The 18674-nt window shown below is 35.8% G+C and overlaps 1 protein-coding gene across 1 annotated transcript; it reads left to right on the top strand.

Annotated features, from left to right (window-relative positions):
- The first annotated feature begins 1372 nt into the window (after window positions 1-1372).
- On the top strand, window positions 1373-17874 carry LOC132166074 (myosin-17-like). Its single transcript, XM_059576826.1, has 39 exons — window positions 1373-1675; window positions 3380-3508; window positions 3762-3905; window positions 4028-4173; window positions 4251-4407; window positions 4561-4619; window positions 5157-5316; window positions 5417-5566; window positions 5647-5783; window positions 5882-6028; window positions 6209-6310; window positions 6383-6440; window positions 6530-6631; window positions 6828-6865; window positions 7064-7190; window positions 7273-7443; window positions 9220-9351; window positions 9491-9600; window positions 9793-9853; window positions 10654-10831; window positions 11554-11759; window positions 11929-12048; window positions 12135-12233; window positions 12361-12582; window positions 13204-13343; window positions 14020-14137; window positions 14229-14279; window positions 14377-14457; window positions 14576-14746; window positions 14888-15043; window positions 15151-15360; window positions 15958-16095; window positions 16182-16252; window positions 16363-16462; window positions 16541-16597; window positions 16701-16757; window positions 16865-16945; window positions 17071-17153; window positions 17259-17874. Exons 1-39 carry the CDS (start codon window positions 1673-1675, stop codon window positions 17380-17382), a joined length of 4596 nt encoding a protein of 1531 aa, XP_059432809.1. The 5' UTR covers window positions 1373-1672; the 3' UTR covers window positions 17383-17874.
- The last annotated feature ends 800 nt before the right edge of the window (window positions 17875-18674 follow it).

The following is an 18674-nucleotide window of genomic DNA, read 5'->3' on the forward strand; positions in this document are numbered from 1 at the left end:
ATTAAATATGAGTATTGCTAAGAGTATTATCGGTCATTTACAAACTGATGTGATGGTCCATATCACAAAAATGTGGATTATAACGTAACAGTTCACATGATATTTATCATGTTTGAAAACTAATGTAATAATTCTTGTGATATTTACCACATTAACCATTCAAATATAAACTGCAATATTAATTTATAAAATAAACTAAATATTTCAAGCATTTTTCATTATATAGTAGATGGAGAGTTTTCATGGAGTGGATGACTCTTGCCACTAATAGAAGCTTGATTATTCTTCCAAGAAAAAACGGAAAATATATAATATATATATTTAAAGGGTTGAGTGTCCCTTCATTAGAATGTCAAGGTCATGACTTAATGGGTTAGACTTTAGAGTTTGGAAAAGTCACTCAAGCTGGCTTAATCAAATTAAAGCAATCATAATATAATATGATGATAATCAGTAATCTAAACATCATCAAAATTACAGATAAAAATATAGTAACCCACTCGATTCAACATTTTAAAAGAAAAAATAAAAAGATAAAAGTTGTAAGGAATCATATCTCCTACAATCAATGCAAGAATCATAAGGACTATACATCAATTATGCATATGCTTGCTAGGAAAAAAAAAAAAAAAGAAGGATTATTATGTGTAGTACTTATATGTACAACAATTTTGTTATTATTTTTTTTTTTGTTCATTAGCTTCATATTAAAATACTTCATTTTTTACTAACACTATGCAACAATCATTCTAACCCACTTGCTTGTGTCATTAGAAATTCAAAAGTAATGCTATTTGGAAAAGTGATATGCTAAAATAACAATTTGATTATATTTTGTTGACGTGATACTGTCAATAAACTATTATTAAAAAAATACAAAGAATGATTGACAGTGTTAATTCAATAAAATTAGATAAAAGTGGTATGGAAGTGTTGTATATAACATTAATTTTTGAAAAATATTGAAGATACTACACATTTTCTTATAAATTTACGTGATAATTTACATTTTATAAAAAATAAATATCACTTGAACGGTTACATTTTAGTAGGTAATATGAGAAGTCACACGTTGACTACAAAGTCTACGGTATCCTAGTTGCTATTTAGAAAGGAGGGTAGTCCCGTAAATATAGGCAAACGTGTGCCTAAAAACACAAAAAAAAATTCAGATTTTTGTACCTAATTAGCTCACTAATGTCGGTTTTGGACATGACGACCAAGGTTTGTGGAGAGCACGAATGTCCAACTAGCCCCTCCTTGCAACAGTCCCCACCTGACCTCCGAGAAAGTAATAAATAAAAAAAAAGAAAAAGAATTTTAGAGAGAGAAAGGCGCACACACACACCACACCAGCAAGAGCTGTAGAGAGAGAAAGAGACAGAAAGAAGCTCAAACTTGCTTTTCGTATATAAGCCTCCACACCTCATTTTCTTGAAGAGAGAGAGAGAGAGAGAGAAACCAAAACGAAAAAAAAAAACAAGGAAAGGGAAAAGAAAATCGAAACCTCGCTAGAACTTTGTATTCTTCTAATTATCGTCTTCTTCAGCTCAAATTGCCGTTGAAATTTGAAAGCTACCAGTCCGATCTGACTCACTGAGTCCGGTTCTGTTCGACTCGGTCCTGCCTCGGATGAGTTAGAGAGGAAGATCGCTACTTTGCTGCAATCGTTATGGTAACTACAAAGCAATAGGAAAAGAGAATATTGATCTGTATTTTTGTTTTTCTTCATTTGGCTGTTTGGTTTATTTCTTTGCCTCGTTGATTGGCTGAGTTGAATCGGCGGTTTGGAATATGAGCTTGTACATGAAGTTACTCTATTTTGTTTAATTTTTATTGTAATTATATTATGATATAAAAATTCGATGATTTCTAGTATAGTTTAGGATTTTTTTTTTGTTTTTCATTGTTTTCCTGAAGTTTGTTTATTGGGGAAAGTGTAAGCTAAAGCAATGTTGCAAAGTCATTCATATTTCATCACATGCACTGTGAAATTATAGGTTTAGTATATGCTTTGTGGAATTTGAGTATATAGAAATTACAATAGAGAAAAATCCTATTGAAAATTAAAGAAAACCCACTCTACTTATCAATAATGAAGTTAAAACTCCATGACTATGTGATTGGCATAAGTTCAAGGGATTGGCGCTGAATTCAGCTTTGCCGTAGGCAAATGAGATTGATTGAATTAGATATTAGGGTGAGAATCATTTTCATATGTGACATGTACAAGACGTTGGTACGAGCTGGTGTGGCAAGGTCACGGTTGAAATTAATGGGATTAGGTTCACCATTTTGCTTAAAAAGAAAATATGGGGTTTTATGGTTGTGCCTCAAGAGTAAGGGTTTTGAGTTCAAGTTGTTTGAATTGTGTAGCAGTGTCTGTGCATGATAGTGGAATTGCCACTTATCGAACGCTTGTGACTTAAGAAATGGAACCCTTGGGGAGCAGTGGGTGGTAGGTGAGGCAGAGATATGTAACTGTTGTCTCGCGGTATCTACCATGTCAATGATGGAAAATGAAATAGGGGATGCCATAGCGGTGTCTGCCATAATGTTGCCACATCAGTAAGTTTGGGGATTGCAATTAGTCTTGCTAGTTGCTTGTCTTTTCACATAATCTTTGGTGGTTTGAAATTGCAAGGGTAACAATTGTTACTTTATTTTGAATGCCTCACATGCATGCTGGGTCACAAGGCTGAAGAAGCATTGTGTCAAGTAAGAGTGGCTTTTAACAAAAACAAAAGTTCAAGAATTCATGGTTTCTCATACCATTGTTATTATACGGTTAGAGTCCGACCAACATATTAGTATCTGCTATAGAAATTACTTTGCCACTGATAAGTTCTTCATCTGATCCTCCTATTCATGTTTGTGTCTTGAAGATATTGTTCAACAATTATTGATTAAATACTTTATATCGCTTTATTTATTTATTTTTATTTTTTATAAGCAAACGCAAATTTATTAAAAAGTGCAAAGGCACACCCGAAGCACACATGGAGTATACAAGAAATACACCTAACTAGAAGAAGAAAAAAGATTAAGACAATACTTTATATAGCTATCTCAAGCAGTTTCCACTGTGTGTGATTTGGATTGTGATTCAAACATTTTGAAATCAACTCCTGTTTCTCAAATATGTAAACTCTTTTGGGTATTATGACATGTATTGGTCATTAATTTTGCTCATCACCTCTTTGGCATCTATCAAATCTTGGGGATAAGACAAAATTGTCACCAGTTCATGTTAATTCTTTCAACTATTTCCTTATGCATATACTTAGTAGAACAGTTGTATTTTTTTACTTCTTTCGAGTATTTTTTGATGTTGGGATTGATGCATCTTCTTTATATGTATTATTTGCTGTATTTGTAGGCTGGACCAGATAACATCATTGTAGGTTCTCATGTATGGGTTGAAGATCCATCACTGGCATGGATTGATGGAGAAGTCTTCCGAATAAATGGTGAAGAAGTTCATGTGAAGACCACAAATGGGAAAACTGTGAGTCAGATTAGCTGCTCTGTTTCATAGAATTTGTGTTACTTAACTTCCAAATGCAAGTATTGTTATTGTGTCAGCATTTTTTATGACAGATACCTGTACCGTAACTTGATTACTACACTTGTTAGTGTCAAATTTATTGGTTTCTGGGTCGAATGGTACCAATAAATTCAGTTATTGTCTGATTTGATATCATATAAACAGTTCTGATCTATGGTTTTATAATTTTCACTGACTAGAAAATATGATGCAGGTTGTCACGAATATCTCAAAAGTGTTTCCAAAGGACACTGAGGCTCCTCCTGGAGGTGTAGATGACATGACAAAGCTTTCTTATTTACATGAACCTGGAGTTTTGCATAACTTGGCGACTCGATATGAACTTAATGAAATTTATGTAAGACTTTTGACATATTCTTCCCCTCTTTTGTAGACTATGTAATAAAGTAGATTTTGAATCAAATAAAAGAGGAAAGTTGTGGATAGTCTTATTATACTATTTTTTGACCATCTTCCCAGACATACACTGGAAATATCCTGATTGCTGTAAACCCATTTCAAAGATTACCGCATTTGTATGATACTCACATGATGGAGCAATATAAAGGAGCTGGATTTGGAGAGCTAAGCCCTCATGTTTTTGCAGTTGCAGATGTTGCATACAGGTATTTGACATGTACATTCTTAGATGTCATTACTTTCTTTTGTTTTAATGCTTTTGTTGCTTACTTATGTTTAACAGGGCAATGATCAATGAGGGAAAGAGCAACTCAATTCTGGTTAGTGGAGAGAGTGGTGCTGGTAAGACTGAGACAACAAAGATGCTTATGCGCTATCTTGCATATCTCGGGGGTCGATCTGGAGTAGAAGGGCGGACGGTTGAACAACAAGTTCTAGAAGTAAGATTAAGATGACAAATTTTATTTTATTTTTTTAATTTTTTTTTCTGGCTTAGAACTCTAGTTACTAAAACTATCTGCTAGCTTTGATAAATTTTTGGAGGATGGAATTGTTGCCTGACTCGATGTGTTCTGTTCGATTAATTTGTACAGTCCAATCCAGTTCTTGAAGCATTTGGCAATGCCAAAACTGTTAGGAACAACAACTCAAGGTGAGTATTTGTTCATGTGAGGTTTGTCAAAATAATCACTTCTCTAATGCTTTGTCCAGAGGCTGAACTGTAAATTGCGAACTAACCACTTCAACTTCCCCGCAAAGGATGGCAAAAGTTGGACAACCCATGAATATTGACAGTTATAAAATAACAAAATGTTAAACCTCCGTACAATATGTGAGGTGCATTCTAATGTCACTACATTAGTATATCAGGAGATTAGGGAAGGTTTAGATGAAAAGGTCATTTGTCTCCCCTCACCTGCCCCCCTTATTTCTCTTTTGCCCTGAAACAGCATCGGAAAAAACATAGGTGGTTGAATCTAATGGACCAAGGATTGGTTCATGGTTAAATTGTTTTCACTTGCTAGTCTGTCCCAGATTTGGAAACTCTGGGCTCTTAAATAGCGATTATTTTGATATATTATTGTACTTGAGCTATAATACAGTTATTGTTCATGAATGTCGGTTATATGAGTTCAACTTGTTCAAAGGAGCTTATCTTACTTTATGTTTTCCTGGTATCACAACACAGTCGTTTTGGTAAATTTGTTGAGATCCAATTTGACAAGAGTGGGAGGATATCTGGGGCTGCTGTACGAACTTATTTGCTTGAAAGATCTCGTGTTTGCCAAATTTCAAATCCTGAAAGAAACTACCATTGCTTTTACCTTCTCTGTGCGGCACCACCTGAGGTATTTATGCTCTATTTTGTTTTTGAAATGTGCCCATGTTCTCAAATCAAGTGGCTTGACTGTATTTATAAGCTGTCGTCACTGTTTCTCTTAATTTCAGGATAGAGAGAGGTATAAATTGGAAAACCCTAAATCATTCCATTACTTGAATCAATCCACCTGCTATGAGCTGGACGGAGTGGATGATGCCCATGAATATCTTGCAACCAGAAGGGCTATGGATATAGTTGGAATCAGTGAGGAAGAGCAGGTCAGTCTGCCCAGTAATTCTAAGAAATCGTTTGTGTTGCTATTGCATTCAGATTATTTGTAATAAAAGTTTCCATTCAGGATGCCATTTTTAGGGTTGTAGCTGCAATTCTGCATCTTGGAAATATTGACTTTGCAAAGGGAAAGGAGATTGACTCTTCTGTCATTAAAGATGAGACGTCTAGGTTCCATCTTAATGTGACAGCTGAACTGCTTAAGTACGCCCTGTTTAATCTTTTTCTTCATTTGTGATGCATTTTTCTTAATGATTAATTAATGGAGTCATACACCTTTATTGACTTATGTTGTATGGTAGGTGTGATGCCAAGAGCTTGGAAGATGCGCTGATTAAGCGTGCAATGGTGACACCAGAAGAGATTATTACAAGAACACTTGATCCTGTTGCTGCATTGGGCAGCAGGGACGCCTTTGCAAAAACCATCTATTCTCGTTTGTTTGATTGGTAATGGGATTTCCTTAACATTGCCCCTTTGTGTTTGTGTGCACATGCCCCCACAACATGATATAATCATCAATAGTAATACACAAAATTGACACGTCTAAAGACCAAACAAGTTAATGTGTTTTAAATCCTGTTTCCTCAGTATTTGGGCTCTAACAAGTTTTTCATCATCGTCTACAGGATTGTGGACAAAATTAACATTTCAATTGGGCAAGATCCAAACTCAAAATCATTAATTGGAGTTCTTGATATTTATGGGTTTGAGAGTTTTAAACATAACAGGTAAGTAATCAAATTTTAATATCCTTTGCAATTTATCTAGCTGTATATCTGACAAATTTCTATGTTGAATAGTTTTGAGCAGTTCTGTATCAACTTTACAAACGAGAAACTGCAACAGCATTTCAATCAGGTTTGGCAACTCCTGGCATAACTCATGCTCCCTATTCTGGATAAATTTCTACCCCTGCTTACTTTTTTGTGGTAATTGCACGTTTGCAGCATGTCTTCAAAATGGAACAAGAAGAATATACGAAAGAAGAAATCAATTGGAGTTACATAGAATTTGTAGATAACCAAGACGTTTTGGATCTGATTGAGAAGGTGTTTTTATTGTTGCTTGCTGCATTGTGTTTATTTATATCGGTTCTGCTCATGTGAAGAATATCATTTGCTCAATACAATTTATATGCTTGTCATACTCACTGCCAATTGCACTATATTTCTTTATAACCAAGTTTCACTTTTATCTTGTGCTTTTGATGTATCATTTCATTACAACCAATTCACTTATTTGCAGAAACCTGGAGGAATTATTGCACTTCTTGATGAAGCCTGGTAAGCAGCTAATTATTTAATTTTACTTTAGCCATCATTGCTTCTAACTTCAATGGGCTTGAATTCTTATCTTTACATGATTTTATGATGAAAGTCTCATTATGATTAGGGTGATATCCACACACACTTCTAGCCATGTTTGCACAATTCAAATTCTTCTTTTTTTTGTACTCATTTTTGTTTGGTTGCTTAACACAGCATGTTTCCTAAATCTACACATGAAACATTTGCTCAGAAGTTGTACCAGACATTCAAAAACCACAAGCGCTTTATCAAACCTAAGCTTTCTCGTACCAGTTTTACTATATCTCACTATGCAGGAGAGGTAAACATACTTTCCCTGTTATATGTGTTCCATATATCTGTATTTCGCTATGATATTTGCCTAAATATTTCTATTTTTCCAGGTGAACTATCTGGCTGATCTGTTCCTCGATAAAAACAAAGATTATGTGGTGGCAGAACATCAGGACCTGTTGACGGCATCCAAGTGCTCTTTTGTGGCAGGTCTATTTCCTCCACTTCCAGAGGAATCATCAAAGTCATCGAAATTTTCTTCCATTGGCTCTCGCTTTAAGGTATCACTGTTCTTATCCTAGCAGAGCATCTGGATTAAGTTAATGTATTAGGTGTTGCTTTAATTTATTCTGCTGAAGTTCAAATGGCTTACAATTGATCCCTGGGTTGCAATTAACTCAATTAATGATCCATAGGAAAAGAAGAAAAATAAATAATGACCCTGAAATAGAAGTCTATGCTTTGTGACAAGTAATTCAGCTGGGCCAAGGTTAAAGATAATTTGAATGCCAGATGAAGATACTCCTGCATCTCAGGTTCTGCCGTTCTGTGTAGACTTTAGAACAGTGCCAAATTTTTACTAGAATGGCATAATCAACCGCTGTCCAAATGATTATTCCACACTTGTAAATTCTGCCTAAATTAGAAAGTAGATACTAGATAGAAGTTAATAATATTCGGATTTGTTTTGTGGAATGGGGAACTGTGGGCAATAAGATTATTTTGAATACCTTCACTAAGTATGGCTGCTTAGTGTATCAATTACCAGACATAATCAATAGCATTGGCGTAGGATAGTCTAGTCTCACATGCATCTCAGAGAGAACTAAAATCAATCAAGTATAGTTCTGAAACTTAGCTGACATAGAAGAGCAGGTTTGCGATCAAAATCTAACAAATTTTGATGGCCAAAATTTATTAAGACTGAGAAGTTAGTCACAAATTCTCTGCATGCATTTTTTTTCTTTCAGTGTTTGGATGTTCAGATGAGGGGTTTGTTCATGGGGAAGGATCAATGTTGAGGCTGAAGTACAGAAAAATGAAAATCAACCTAGTATCATGTTGGGATCCTTAAGCATAACACCCGCGGTTTTTAGGCAGCGTCAGACCCAAGAGAAGATGCGTCACGGAGCCTGCAATATTATTTGGCTTTCAAATGTTTTCTTCATTTACCTCAAAATATTCATATGGGCTGCATGTGATTGCTAGCACCCCGTAGGACTTGGATGTATCACTGGATTTAAAAGACCCATATAAAAATTGACCCAAGGATGCCCACAAAATAAAGCCTATACATAATTGAGACCAATTTAGCAGCTGCTAGGACAGAAAGAAATACTAATATAATGCTGACCAGAGTTTTATGACAATAACTTCGGTAACATATTGGGTAGAGAAAATCCAAGCAGTATTGATGAATTTCCCGAACTTTAGGTATATCCTTATTGTGGCCCTTTGACTTCTTCTTCACTTTTTCGTCCCATGACTTTTGAGGCTTGCAGCCAGGAGATTTATTTATATCATCTCTTTTTTAGTATTCATTTGAAATGATGTTGACACTGCCTTTTTCTTTTCGCCCTTTTCCTTTCAATGAAAATCCCTGTTTGCAGCTTTCAATTTCTATTGCAAAAGCATGTAAATCTCAGTTGGTGGATGGTAGTCTTGTATTATCTACAAACTTATATTTATGGAAATCAATAAGAGGGAAGGCCATAGGATCTGGTCTAGAACATAGTGTTTTTTTAATAGAATTAGTCATGTTGTTGGAGTATATTATGACTCGACTAACATGCCAGAACATGACATTGTCATGTTGTCGCACTTGATGAACATGATGTTGCTTAGAGTCCATTTTCAAAATGCAACAATACTTCTAGATAGAGTGGCACAATCTTTTCAAGCTTGTGGGTGTTGTAGGAAACTTCTTGATACATTAAATTGTGTATATGCCTGAGATCAAATTTAAGTGTGTAATATGTAGTTGACATTCTTAACTCAAATTTTTGGATATCTGTTGTTCTCTGACAATTAAGTGAGACGTGTTCTCAAAAATGCAGTTACAACTTCAATCTTTAATGGAGACCTTGAGTTCAACAGAACCTCATTATATCAGATGTGTGAAGCCCAACAATGTCCTCAAACCTGCTATTTTTGAGAGTCTCAATGTTATCCAACAATTACGCTGTGGTGTAAGTATAATCTGAGTATACCTTTTGCTTCATTTATTTTTTTGTACATATATATTTGGTGAAACCTGCAATGCTCAACATTTTTGTTTATAATCCTGTCCAGTTTGTAAATTTCATTTGTTTACATTATTTCTTGTAGGGTGTTCTTGAGGCAATCAGAATTAGCTGTGCTGGATATCCTACTCGACGAACATTTTATGAGTTTCTTCACCGCTTTGGTGTTCTTGCTCCAGAAGTTTTGGAAGGAAAGTAAGTCTAGATATTTTATTTTCTAGATTTTATGGCTCCACTGCCTAGTTACCTTTATCTAAGTAACAAGTGTGAATCGCACATCATGTTTTTCTTTCTTTCTGGCTTCATCTTTTCTTCTTTAAATCCTTTTATTCTCAGTACATACTGTTATTGCTTCTGAAATATCTCTTATTACTTCTTCATGAACAGCCACGATGAGAAAGTTGCATGCCAGATGATTATGGATAAAAAAGGATTGAAAGGTTATCAGGTAATTCACATATCTCGTTGTGACTTATCTTGATGATGCTACTATGTGATTATGGGTTGGGTTGAGACAAAGAGGCTCTTCCCTGACCCTGTCTGCCACGGGGACAACTTATCCCTGTCTGAAACTTGCATCAAGGCAATGTTGGGTTAAATAAGATCACGACCTGGGGCCAATGGAGCCAGTCCCCATCTGGGTTTATGATTTTATTCAAATATTCTGACACTACTATCTGATTGCCTGTTCCTTCCTTGCATGCACTGCTAAACACCTATGTCAATCTTGAATAAAATGAGTGACAGAGAGATGATACCTTACAACAATTCATCATATGCCATTTTCTGTTCTACTTTTGACGGTAAAAATGTGACTTCCCTTCACAGTATGAAAGTTCAAAAAGTCTTGAAATTCTCCATGAGACAAAGCTTAAAATTAGTGTATACCCACAGTGAGTTCCAACATGGATTGACCAAGACCCAAACCTGTCCTTTACCTGATGCTAGTAGGTAGGGTTGGACCATCCTTGCTTCTACCGTGATTTTCAGTCTTGTGTCCCTGCCCTAGTAGGGGCTGGTCAGGGTGGGCTGCCTGACTCAACTGGCCCACTGTCTTAAGAATCTCACTGGATTTCTAAATGTCTTTTCAAAGTGAAGCACATGTTGAAGTTGTAATTTGAGGTTTCCAAATGTTTGTTCTATTTCATATATACATGTCTTGCTTAGTTATTCATCACTAATCAGCATTATGTGCGAGGCATTTTGCCATCTGTGTATTTCCGATGTCATACTTTGTTGGCTTCACAGATAGGCAAGGCAAAAGTCTTCCTAAGGGCTGGTCAGATGGCTGAGTTGGATGCTAGAAGATCAGAGGTGCTTGGAAATGCAGCTAAAATCATTCAAAGACAAAGTCGTACATATATTGCACGCAAGGAATTTGTTGCGCTACGCAAAGCTGCAATTCAATTGCAGTCTTGTTTGCGAGGTATCTTCAAGTTCTCTTTGAATCAACGCTGTGTAGGACGTCCATTCTGAACATCTGGTCATAGTTAATGACATATTTGACTTCAGTTGCTTTTTTTTCTCTGCAATTTATATTAGTTTGGAAATTCTATAAAATGTAATATCTTGTCCCTTCTTCTAAGGCCATATGTCTAATCATCTTTTGAAACCACATTACAATGAAAACCTCCTCTAGTATTTTCCCTGATCTTTCAAAATCAACCAAGCTCAAAGTTTACTGAGCAGATATTAGCTCAAGCTCAAACCACACCCAACCATTTTTTTTATCTGATCAATGGAGTATGGTTTTCCTTCTTTTCACTCTTATGTGCACATGTGCTTGTGTGCGAGTTAGTTGCATGTGTGCTTTGGGGGGAGGGGTGGTTCGATAATCAAGATTGGATGTAATGCTTTGGAAAAAAATAAAAAGAGTAAGATGGGATGTAAAGAGAGATAATTATTTATGGTGCATAAAGCTTCTATAGTTTGTCATAACATATTTTCTCCAATTATGCTGGAGATAGTCATGATGGCATTATTTAAATAGAAATATTAACATACCATATTTATAACCAAGGGATGTATACACTTTGCCGCCTTGTATATTTTATTATTATTCTATTAACTGCTTCTTTTAGCCCATCAAAATCCAGGTCTAGATTATAACCAATTTTATCCAATGTTATCGTTCTCAATTTTAATTAGGTATATTGGCTCGCAAACTCTTTGAGCAACTACGCCGAGAAGCGGCAGCTCTGACAATACAGAAGAATTTCCAAAGATACATTGTCCAGAAATCCTACTTAACAGTGTGGTTGTCTGCAATTACATTGCAGACAGGGTTAAGGGCAATGACTGCTCGCAATGAATTCAGATTCAGAAAACAAACTAAGGCAGCAATTATTGTCCAGGTCCTGTCATCACTAATCTTCCAAATACATTTATCTTAGAGTGCAGAAAAGGAGATCTCACAAGTGTTATATGCATGCTGCAAAACTAGTAACTACATAGAATTAATAGTGAGTGAAACTTGTTAAAGAAATTAATAGTGAGTGATTGATCTTTGTTGGCGGATTGCAGGCTCATTTGCGTTGCTACATAGCATATTCTTATTATAAGAGTCTCCAGAAGGCTGCACTAGTTACTCAGTGTGGTTGGAGGCAAAGGGTTGCCCGGAGAGAGCTCAGACAACTCAAAATGGTATCATATTTTTTAAGATGTAATGCTTCATCAATTGTGTACGAGGAATGTATTCAGGTGGTAACCATTGGTGTAAATCAATTCAGGCTGCAAGAGAAACTGGGGCGCTTAAAGAAGCAAAAGACAAACTAGAAAAGCGCGTGGAAGAACTTTCATGGCGTTTGCAGTTTGAGAAGAGATTAAGGGTAACTTTTTATTTATTTATTTAATATTGTAATTCAGCATCAAGTATGGTATGATCTAGATTGGTGATATTATCTGCGCCACAACTGACTTGCATTATGATTTAATTTTATGTTAAATTGAACACAGACTGATTTGGAAGAGGAAAAGGCCCAGGAAATTTCAAAGTTACAGGATACTTTGCATGCAATGCAAATTCAAGTAGAAGAAGCAAATGCCAGGGTTATCCAAGAACGAGAAGCAGCTCGGAAAGCTATTGAAGAAGCACCTCCAGTCATCAAGGAGACTCCTGTTGTAGTCCAAGACACAGGAAAGATTGATTCTTTAACTGCTGAGGTGGAGAGTTTAAAGGTATCCAGCTAGCTTGGATGATAATGATTGATGCATATATATGGTTTCCTCCTATGTGTTCTTTGAATTTGTGATATCTATATACTAAAATGAACAAATGAAAACGTTGTTTTCCTAAACTAGAACAACTAAGTTATAATGAGTCTTGAGGGACATGTCTATTTAATGGATAAGTGACTATGAGGTCCAATTGCTGGAGCTAGTGCACGTTCTTTCATAAAATTAAATTTTCTGTAATTAGCATTACTTAATTATGTGACCAATCTTGACATGCTTGAACCTTCAGCTTGGTACATACAAGTGGATTTCGTCTTTTCTTTGGCTTAATTTGAGTTGATCAAGCTGTCCATTTTCCCGTGTGCTTGGAATCATATGAAGTTGAAATGGTAGTCATAATAACAACTTTTGGTTTATTGCTGTTGTCCCTTGGTTCAGGTGGTTAAGGGGTGGTTTAGCAGTGTTATATTCGACTCTTAGAACCCAAAAAATGTGATAATCATTCCACCACTCCTTGAATATCATATCATCATCTCATTATCACGTTTAACATTATTTACCTGAGTGACTTAGAGATGGAACCTGTGGGTTCCACCGACTTAATGAACCTTTCTCACTGTGCAGGCTTTACTCCTATCAGAAAGACAGGCAGCAGAGGAGGCCAAGAAAGCTTCTACGGATGCTGAGGCTAGAAATGCTGAGCTGGCTAAAAAACTTGAAGATTCAGAACAAAAAGTGGATCAGCTTCAGGAATCCGTGCAGAGGTTTGTAAGCACTCGTTAGAACTAAACTGTATAGTTCTCAAGTATTGTTATCATAGTAATTACAGTAATGACCTCATACCTGATCGACTCAACCCACCTTCTTTTCTATCTGTGTAGTTGAGTCCAGCTGCATTAGTTGGATCCTAATTGTCCACTATGGTCAAGTTATTTGGTCTTTTCGCCTTGTATGCTGTATCCTTGGGTAAAACTAAAAGTACTAGTTGAACCACATGAGAGAGAGAGAGAGAAGCATCCCATGTGTAGTTCGAGCAAGAGCATCCCATTCTCTCTCTTGCCTGCATAAACATATTTGTTTTGCTAAAATTTTAAACTGTTTCTGAAGTTGGCATATTTATTATTATTCAGGTGTGTGAGAGAGAGAGAGAGAGAGAGAGAGAGAGGCATCCCATGCGTAGTTCGAACAAGAGCATCCCATTCTCTCTCTTGCCTGCATGAACATATTTGTTTTGCTAAAATTTTAAACTGTTTCTGAAGTTGGCATATTTATTATTATTCAGGTGAGAGAGAGAGAGAGAGAGAGAGAGAGAGAGAGAGAGCATCCCATGTTTATCTGCATGCAAGAGCATCCCATTTTCTCTCTCTTGCCTGCATAAACATATTTGTTTTGCTAAGATTTTAAATTGTTTCTGACGTTGGCATATTTATTATTATTCAGGTTAGAAGAGAAACTTTCCAATTCAGAGTCGGAGAATCAAGTACTTCGACAGCAGGCACTGACCATGTCACCAACTGGGAAAGCTTTGTCTGTGAGATCAAAGACTACGATTATTCAGGTATCAATGGAATTTTCACTATTTATTATAATTTCCTTGCATTATAATATACTAATCAATAGATATACGTGTTGTTTCTTGAATTTTACAGAGAACACCAGAGAATGGGAATGTTCAGAATGGAGAAGCCAAGGTTGCATCAGTAAGAGGACATCGTTCCTTCTGATAATATAATAAAAAATTTAAGGATGGAAGAACTGTTAATTATTATGGTCACTTGACTCACTTATTTGTTTCAGGATATGAATCTTGCTATATCAAATGCACGTGAACCTGAATCAGAGGAAAAACCACAGAAATCTCTTAATGAGAAGCAGCAGGTAAGTGGCCATTGTCATCCGTGAACAATATGTATCTCAGATGAATAGTTAAAATCTTGTTTGGCATTTCTTTTTCTTTTTCTGATTTGTTTCTTGGTACTCTGCTTTTGTGATACAGGAGAACCAGGAGCTTCTGGTCAAATGCATATCTCAAGATTTGGGATTTTCTGCGGGCAAACCAATTGCTGCTTGTGTCATATACAAATGCCTTCTTCACTGGAGGTCGTTTGAAGTTGAAAGAACTAGTGTTTTTGATCGTATCATTCAAACGATAGCTTCAGCCTTAGAGGTAAGTTTCAGTTTTGTCGGTTTTGTAAGATATGTATATGTCCATTTACCGAATTATATTCAAGTTTCAACTCTTCTATGCTGAAATTTATCCAAAATAGCGTTTCATGTTTCTAATGCTGGTGAGTTTTATTTATTGAAGGTCCCAGATAACAATGATGTGTTAGCCTATTGGTTATGTAATACATCAACTTTATTGTTTCTCCTACAACACACCCTCAAAGCAAGTGGAGCAGCTAGCTTGACTCCACAACGGCGGAGAACTGCAACATCTTCTCTTTTCGGAAGGGTGTCTCAAGTATGAATCAATCATATAAACTCATAAATGTTTCTTCTGGGGTTTTATTTCTTATCGTTTCTTATTTATTTTTCCTATTTTTCCTTTTCCCTCCGTGTGAATTCTAGGGTTTAAGGGCATCTCCTCAAAGTGCTGGGCTCTCATCATTTCTCAACGGACGAGGGCTTGGTAGACTTGATGACTTGCGGCAAGTTGAGGCCAAGTATCCAGCATTATTGTTTAAGCAGCAGCTTACTGCCTTCCTTGAGAAGATATATGGAATGATAAGAGACAATCTGAAGAAAGAGATCTCTCCCTTACTTGGATTATGTATCCAGGTAGCTCTTAATATTATTTTATTGTGCATGCTACAATTGATATTACTTTCACTAATATTATTTTATTGTGCATGCTACAATTTATATTACTTTCACTAGACAGTAAAAGGCAACTGATTGAAGCAGTCTAATGATGGCTTGTTATGTTGATCAGCAATCATCAATCATCAATATCAGTAGATACATAATATCCACTATATTTCCATGTTCTTGTATTAGCAAAATTAGAAACATTCATTTGAATTCCTTTGGACATCCCTTTTTAAAATGCTGTGGAGAAAGCCCGACTTCTGTTGTCCTTATTGGAAGGTCAAAAACCATGGTTTAGATGAAGAGGCAACTCATGAAATCCTCGAAGTGTCAAAACAAAAAGGAAAATTAAGAGTTTTTTTTCCTGTGCCATGAAATCACTCACAACACCAACACGCACATCTCCTTACTTGGCATTATATATGCAGACACTCCAAAAGCGGTTGGGTATGATAGTGACTTTTGATGTGTTGATCCCACTTCTTGAGGGGAGGGCATAACAAGAAACAAGTAGGATAACAAGCAAAATATATATTTGTTTTCATTTGTTTGTTCAATATTACACAGGCGCCCAGGACATCACGGGCAAGTTTAGTGAAAGGGCGTTCCCAAGCTAATGCCGTTGCTCAGCAGGCTTTAATTGCTCATTGGCAGAGCATTGTTAAAAGCTTAGACAATTTTTTGAAGACAATGAAAGCAAACTATGTGAGTTCTGCAGTTTCACCTAGAATGTCTGCAATTGTTTTCTTTGATGGAACATTAATATTCTCTAATATGGTCTGGCTTCACAGGTGCCCCCGTTCTTGGTCCGTAAAGTGTTCACTCAGATATTCTCATTCATCAATGTTCAGCTATTCAACAGGTAGATGTGTCCAGTCTCTCTCTCTCTTGCATTGCATTTAGTCTTATCTTGCAGTCATAAGCTACTAGTCAATTCCTATAAAAAAAACAAAATTTTCCTTCCTGCTGCAGTCTTCTTTTGCGGCGCGAGTGCTGTTCATTTAGTAATGGGGAGTATGTAAAAGCGGGTCTGGCTGAATTAGAACATTGGTGCTACGAGGCTACTGAGGAAGTGAGCACTATGCAAAATTGTGTGACCTTTATCCCCTGCACTCTTTCATATCTCTTACTGAAATCCTCTCGTTTACAGTATGCAGGCTCAGCTTGGGATGAACTGAAGCATATTAGGCAGGCTGTTGGATTCCTAGTAAGATTCATGTGTATAGCCGTCCATACCAAATAACTCATAGTTGTTATATTATTTTTTATTTGCTAACCGGCTCTTTTCTTTCAATTATTTAACAATTCAGGTCATACATCAAAAACCAAAGAAGAGTTTGAATGAAATAACTAAGGAACTTTGTCCTGTTAGTGCCTCTTCTCTCTAAAATTACTCAATACTGAACTTTGATTCATGTTCCTTTTCTTGGTTATTTTCTCAATGTTATTGCTTGCTCCTTGCCTGCTTGTTCAGGTGCTCAGCATACAACAGTTATACAGAATCAGTACAATGTATTGGGATGACAAATATGGCACTCACAGTGTGTCTTCAGATGTAAGTTGAGTTTGACTAGCAGTGAATAGTTTTTAGTTTTACCATATTTCATTGCCTTTGGGCTTCTGAAAGTTCTGTTTTTCAGATATGTGTATGTCATACAGACTCTTCTCTAATTTTTACAGGTTATTTCGCGCATGAGAGTTATGATGACTGAGGACTCGAGCAATGCTGTCAGTAGTTCGTTCCTATTAGATGATGACTCAAGGTACTGTTTTTACATTTTAAACCCCCCTTTTCAGTCAATTTTCTATCTCCATTGATATCCACAATTTATTATATGTTTACTTACATTATATACATATTAATGCAGCATCCCATTCTCCGTGGATGACATCTCCAAGTCAATGCAACAAGTAGATATAGCCGACATTGATCCTCCTCCCTTAATTCGTGAAAACTCGGGGTTTGGGTTCTTGCTTCCACGCGCAGAGTGATGGTCATAATTATGGTTTTGGCTACTCAAATCTTGTTCTCATCGCTGCCCGTGGGATCCGCCGCACATCAGTCATCAATCGATGTGCTAAAACATGTGCATATAGTCTTATTGTTTTTGTTCATTCATGTGTATAGTACATACTCCATCAACCCAGAGGTGTCTTGGTTTATCTTCTGGGTCAATTCATTTTTCCCCTTGCGTTATATCAACACCAGGGGTATTTGTTAAGAAGCCATATCACGATTAATGTGATAATGTGCAGCTTTATGGGGCATCGGCGTTCGGTATCTGTCGTACCGGCATCGGCCTTTCCTTTTCTTTTTTCCTTTTTAAATTTTAAATTTTAAATTTTTTTTTTCTTACTGGGTTTTCAGGTCTTGTAGTGAGGGTTTTTATTGTAATTAGCAACTGAAAATACATGTCATAGGCCAATATTTGTTGTATGTGAAAGCAATTTGTTTTTAAATGCGATGTAATAACCTTTTTTTTATTTTATTTTTTTATTTTTTATGATTTCAGATAGAATCTTCTAATATGTATCTCAGAATTATTGAAGATGTTTCTCTCCACACACATGATTGTCCTGTGTAGTCTCAGCTCGCAAACCTCTCAAAAGGATGAACACCAACACCATCATAAATAAATAACGAATAACAAGTGAATATGGCAGCAAAATAGTACAACTTTATGTACAAATTAGTTTTCTCGGAGCATTTTTATTGAGCTCTTCAAAAAATTTATAAACTTAACTCTAAAATCTACTTTTGTTGATTTAGATAACTACTTTTTAAAATCACTAAACATCAAATTTTCTAAATATTTATTTACTTTAACTAAATATTGTTTTTTTATTGGTGAAACCAATAAAAAATTTACAAAATTTACATCACCATTATTTTTTCTTCTTCTTTACACTCTGCCTTTCACTTTGGAAGAGAGAAATATCATTAAAAAATTAAGTAACTTTCATTTCTTTGCTGCTTTATATTTAGGGAGAGAATTTGACATATGTTAAATTTAACGAGCAGAGAGTTTATTAAATAACATTTTTTTTTGTGAGTTCTGTTAAATTTTTAGAGAAAAATTACAAGTACAGAGTTCAATGTTAACGTTCTCAGGTCATAAGTTATGGCATTTTTGTCACGAATTGAATATTATAATCAAATTACATTGGGTCGTCGCAGCTTGAAATTCACCCAAAAAAATAAGTAAAGACAAAAATAAAGTAGATCTTTTGATTAATGACAAAGATAAAGAGACATTTTCTATTGGTAAGGTTCTGTTTTAATC

This window comes from Corylus avellana, chromosome ca11, assembly GCF_901000735.1.
Source record: "Corylus avellana chromosome ca11, CavTom2PMs-1.0".
Taxonomy (NCBI): domain Eukaryota; kingdom Viridiplantae; phylum Streptophyta; class Magnoliopsida; order Fagales; family Betulaceae; genus Corylus; species Corylus avellana.

Coding starts and splice junctions, on each gene's coding strand:
- LOC132166074 (XM_059576826.1), top strand. Junction 4,408..4,560: donor TTGAACAACAAGTTCTAGAA/GTAAGATTAAGA, acceptor TAATTTGTACAG/TCCAATCCAGTTCTTGAAGC. Junction 9,854..10,653: donor AAGGATTGAAAGGTTATCAG/GTAATTCACATA, acceptor TTGGCTTCACAG/ATAGGCAAGGCAAAAGTCTT.